We start from the raw sequence: 5248 nt of genomic DNA, 5'->3' as shown, positions 1-5248 counted from the left end.
GCTTTTCTGAAATAACCAGTTTTTTCGCCAAGAAAGAGGTGGTTTGCACCACATCGTCTTCCTGATTTCCCTGCAACTCCATTATACCCACTCCCCAGAAAAAACCCCTCTCAGAACTTGGAACTAGAATTTCTCCTCACTACCACTCAGTGTTTCCCTTTGGATCTAGTATTTATACTTCCCAGGAGACAAAATCACTTAAACAACTCTCGATCTCGCTTGAAATAACTCTCCGACCAAATGTGATCCTTCAGAACAGAAACTAACACAAAAAGGTCCAAAACCCACTTTAGAAACTCCAAAAAGTGTACTGGTACGGAGAGGAAAAAACTTTATTTGACTAGCGAGATAGTCGACGCTTTCATGTACATTGATTATTATTGCGCTATTTGTTAACTCTACGGTTATTTATTAGCTTTGTATAACACTGAGCATCGTTAAAACATGACTACGTTATTCAACATGACTGTTAGAAATACTAAAATCTTAGAATGTATAAATAAACGGGTTAATTTAGCAAAATAGCCAATTTAAACATTGAAAATTGCAAAATAGTCAAGGTTTTGTAAATATTAGGTAAATATCCCTCAGATTTTAATGGTACAACTAAGTTTACAAAATTGCCCCAATTCATTCCCACCCAAACAAACTATCTAATAATATTTAATTAAAAAAATAAGTAAATCCGGAATTGAATGCGCGAATCGAGGGTATTAACTTTCAAATTGATAACCACATGCATAAAGCCATAATCGGTTCATTTCCTCATATTTGAAAAAAAAAAAAAATCTTCCCCAGCAAGCATCTTCAGTTGCCGAAATTAGAAGAGGTATGCTTATTTAAATTAGTATTTACTTCATTTCGATAGAGATTTACCCACAAAAAGAAGAAAAAAAATATATGGGCTTTTTAGAAACTAGTATTGAATGGACGCCGATTTTGGGTTCATCTTCTTCATCCATGTATTTACGAAGATTAAACATAAGTGAGTTTACAGACTTACAAGTATTTGCTGAAGAAATTGTCAAGTCAACAAATTGTTAAATTTTGTAGACGAGATTAGGGGATTTCGGGTTATATATGGCTTGATGTGTAAATAATGATAATATGTTTGCATGTATATGTCGATGATTTAAGTATGAAGTTGGTCATGAATATGATGTCTAGGTATTTTACATGATTTGTTTCTACGTATTTACATGTATTTACTGCAGAAATTGTCAAGCCAAAAAATTGTTAAATTGAAATATTAACACGTATTTACTGCAAACAGGTTTAATAGGGCTCAACCACAATGGCGAGAACGAAAACAGCTGCCATAAAAAATAAGGCGCTCACAATAACTGCGACAGTAAATATACGAAAATAAAATGGTAATCTAAGTGTGAAAACGACATAAATATTCAAAAGAGAAAGAACCCCACCTGATTCAATCAAAGAAAACTCAGCCATGGTGTGAATCGGTGCAATTTCCAGAAGTTTGAATGAAACAAAATGAGCGCTTGAAATTAAATAAGAATAAACAACTATTAAGGAAATAAAACTACTAAGGAAACAATATAAGATTGGAATATATAAGAATCGGATAATATTTCAGTTGCTCATTTTTTGTAAAAAAAAAATAAATAAAAAAAAAAGAAATAAATACGACAGATATATATATATATATGGAAATCCGATAGAGGAATAAATAACCCACGTATATCACAGTTGCTTAAACCAAGGACCCGAAATAACCACCTAAATTTTGTTAACACTGATGCTCGGGAAATTTGAAAAATTCAAAATTTAAAAATTTTCGGATTCAAATGCTAAAAGGATACGCTCTGGAATTGAAAAAAAAATATGATTCGTCCATGTCATCGTAGTGGCTATTTACCTAATATTTACAAAACTTTGGCTATTTAGCAATTGCCAACGTTTTAGTTGGCTATTTCGCTAATAATTTGTAAATAAATAAGTTTAATTAGAATGATACAAAAATCAAAAGACTAAATATATCAATGTAATTCAGATGAAAATAAGAAAACTACGATAATATAAAATCATACCACTACGAATGTTTGCTTTCGAAATGAGGATCATAAGAAATTATGTGCATAAGAAGAAAGAAGAATGAGAGAATTGTAAAAAATGACAAAAAAGACCAAATCAAGCTCATAGAACTAACGACACAAGTTCTGGCATACATGCTTACGATTCGGGAGAAGCACCAGATGTAGATTTTGCGGCGGCTCTGGCTTTTGCACGGCGAAGTTCAGCCAAGAAGTCCATTTCGGGGACAGTACCACCGGTTGGGGACATGATCTGAAGAGAATAAGCCCAAAATACGGCACGAAAGAGTCAGAATTGCGAATTCAAAAGATTCCGACTTTTATCATTACTCGCTCACCTGGTGAGGAAGTTTGAATTGAGGACTCCAAGCAGTAGTCTTTTCGGCGTAGATGACCGGTCTTTCTGAAAAAAAAAAAAAAAAAAAAAAAAAAAAAAAGAGAAAAATCACAATTACAAAACATTCCCTGAATGCCATATATATTATTTAATCCCCGACAATTTCCTTTCGTTCTTATAAATCTAATTCTGTCGTTCTATTACCGACCTGACGTGTCAATTGATGGATCGTTGGCTTGTTGGATCACAGCTGCCCAGCCTGCAATCAATAGATCAGTCCACAATTATACGCTTGATCAACTTTCGAGCTTCATTATGGATGTCTAATTTTCGGTTAAGAGCATCGTTGTAGCTAGTCATAACCAAATATTATTGCTAAAAGGCACGAAGTTGGATCAAGAGCATCCAAAAAAACTCTATAACGTCAAATATTATATTCCAATTTATATATTGTACGCTAATTAATGAGATTCCAAGTAATTTTCCAAGATTAGAAAATAGTAGTCAAGTTCGGTTGGTAACTTTATTTTGACATTGGCTAGTGACACAATTCTATACCAATATTCAAATTTCGAACCAGTTTCTCTTTTCTTTCGTTTGAAAAATAACAACCTTCGGAGAATTCTAAACATTATTTGATCTTAACGAGATGTAAACCGTGTTACGTCCAGATATCACCCTAATCACCCTACTTAAGCAATGCACTTAAATTATTAGTAAGCCACCTAATATCTAAACGGGTATTTCTGATTCTTATCTGCAATGGCATTTTATGAACTCGAGAGATGCAAAAGTGTCGTGTTTTATGTAAATGTGAACGAATAAGTGATATATACTTACGGTCATTCATGAGCTGAGCAGCCTCACCGCTGGAGCACCCCTCTAAACCCATCAACCGCGAACGATGGCGAGGGTTTTCATTCTGAATATTACTGCCTCCACCGTCAGAGTTATCAACAAAAGCGGCGCTTTTGGAGGCAAAAGCTTGATTCTTTTCTATTTCATTTCCAAAACTATTATTAGGTCGATCAATCCGCTCTGCAACATTAAACTAGTAACATTGAGTCCAAACCAAAAGTAAGTAAAAAAATGTACCTCATGTCCAAGAGTGCACAAAACGATGCAGCAATAGTTTACAAAGATAGAATAATATTTACTCAGTGTATGATCGATCAAGCTCTTAGATTTACGTGTCACCATGTACATACAGCCAAGTACAATAACAGCACCAAGATATGGATAATCAGAACTATTCCACGGCAACATAATATGTGACGAAATGATCAAACACTACACACATATCGTAGAACTTTGTGAAAGTTTTAAAAGAGGTTTTTCTTCACACCTTTTATTTGGGAAAACATGATTTCATTTCGTAAAAGACATTAATGTTTCAGGAGTTTTCTCCTATGATAATGTAATGATCTTTGAGTTTAGCAAAGCAGTTTCATGTCTTTCTTTAGCTATTATTAGCTATTTTCAGGCTACCTAACAAATGCCAAGTAAACATATTCTAAAGTCAGAAAAAAAGTACCAACAATTCATAATGAAACGATTAGGGCTAGAGAGTGTATGACCTGTAGATTTGCGCCGATTGAGCCGATTCCTACGAAACAATTTGAAGGCCAATTCAGAATCGGTAAATAGTGTATATATGTATATATGTATGTATATATATACCTTTGATTGGGTGGAGCATAGCGCTTCACGACTCCGGCGACCTGCTCCGTCGCTGTCGCCGGCGGCTGAGCTGACGTTGAGGAATTTTCCATTATTGTGTCTGCTTTTTGCGAATCAAATTAGTATAAAATTAAAATTAAAATAAAAACAGGCACACGCACAGAAATACGTGTACACAGTAATGACAGACAAATTTTTTCATATATTTTTTTGGGTACGTAAATCGGAAATCTTTGGTCCAGGAAGATCCCAAACAAACCCTTGACCTGATATGCTAGCTCTTTATAACTAATTTTTCAACAGCCCTAAAATCTTTGATGCCAATAAAAGTTCCATTTCTTTTCTAATTATAATTGAGAGAGAGAGAGAGAGAGAGAGAGAAAGAGAGAGAGCATACATTGTAGTTGTAGTAGAGAGTGAAGCAGGATCGGAACGGTGGCTATGGCGATAGCAATTGACTCTTTCCACTGAGTTGATTGTGTTTGTTTTCTATTTTTATTTTAATGGAAAGTGTCGTTGAAAGTTGTATTTATACCCTTTTTTTCCGCATAAATAATACAAAAAATTGGCTACGTAAGCCATCTAAACTATATAAATTGTAAATTAGCCAACCTTTAGTAAATACTTTGTAAATAGCCAATTTGCATACGTGACAGCCTATTAACTACCTTTTTTATATGTTTGACTGAGTTAAATACGTCTTTTACTAATCTGTTAATAAGTTAATTTGGCTATTTACAAGAAATTAGCCAATGGTGTGATATATCCAAATTCACTATAACCGTGTAACTATATAACTAAATAACCCTAAATAATATGTGAAATTCTACCTTTTAGTTTTAAAATTGTGTATAAAGTATAAACACGGAAAAATTATATGAATAACCCATTTGAGATTACAATTCTTATAACATCCAACATTTTTCAACCTTCTAGTGTTTAATTTTAGACTAAACTATATTGTAATGCGTTCTTTAAAATCCGCTTCCTTGGAAAAAGACAAACGGCGACGAAAAATGAGCTATGATTCATTTCTCGCTTCTGCAAAGCCAGTCACCGGCCGAGGATCCGCGACACCTCAAGGAGAAGGTTTTACCAACATTGAGCAAGATTAAAATCACTAAGAAACACACGCAAAGTCTCGCCACCGCCACATGGCAAGACACGAGGCAAAAAT

The 5248-nt window shown here is 34.1% G+C and overlaps 1 protein-coding gene across 1 annotated transcript; it reads right to left on the bottom strand.

Moving 5' to 3' along the window:
* Positions 1-2009: 2009 nt before the first annotated feature.
* Positions 2010-4567, bottom strand: LOC149397742 (uncharacterized). Its single transcript, XM_089615403.1, has 7 exons — positions 4469-4567; positions 4072-4171; positions 3969-3997; positions 3232-3429; positions 2600-2650; positions 2393-2457; positions 2010-2307 (listed from the first exon to the last, which is right to left on the bottom strand). Exons 2-7 carry the CDS (start codon positions 4161-4163, stop codon positions 2194-2196), a joined length of 549 nt encoding a protein of 182 aa, XP_089471529.1. The 5' UTR covers positions 4164-4171; positions 4469-4567; the 3' UTR covers positions 2010-2193.
* Positions 4568-5248: the final 681 nt, after the last annotated feature.

The sequence above is a fragment of the Urtica dioica genome, chromosome 5 (assembly GCF_054948205.1).
Source record: "Urtica dioica subsp. dioica isolate 48M chromosome 5, U.dioica_male_clone48M_v1_H2, whole genome shotgun sequence".
NCBI classification, from domain to species: Eukaryota; Viridiplantae; Streptophyta; class Magnoliopsida; order Rosales; family Urticaceae; genus Urtica; species Urtica dioica.
This window is presented reverse-complemented; position numbering and strand designations above follow the sequence as displayed.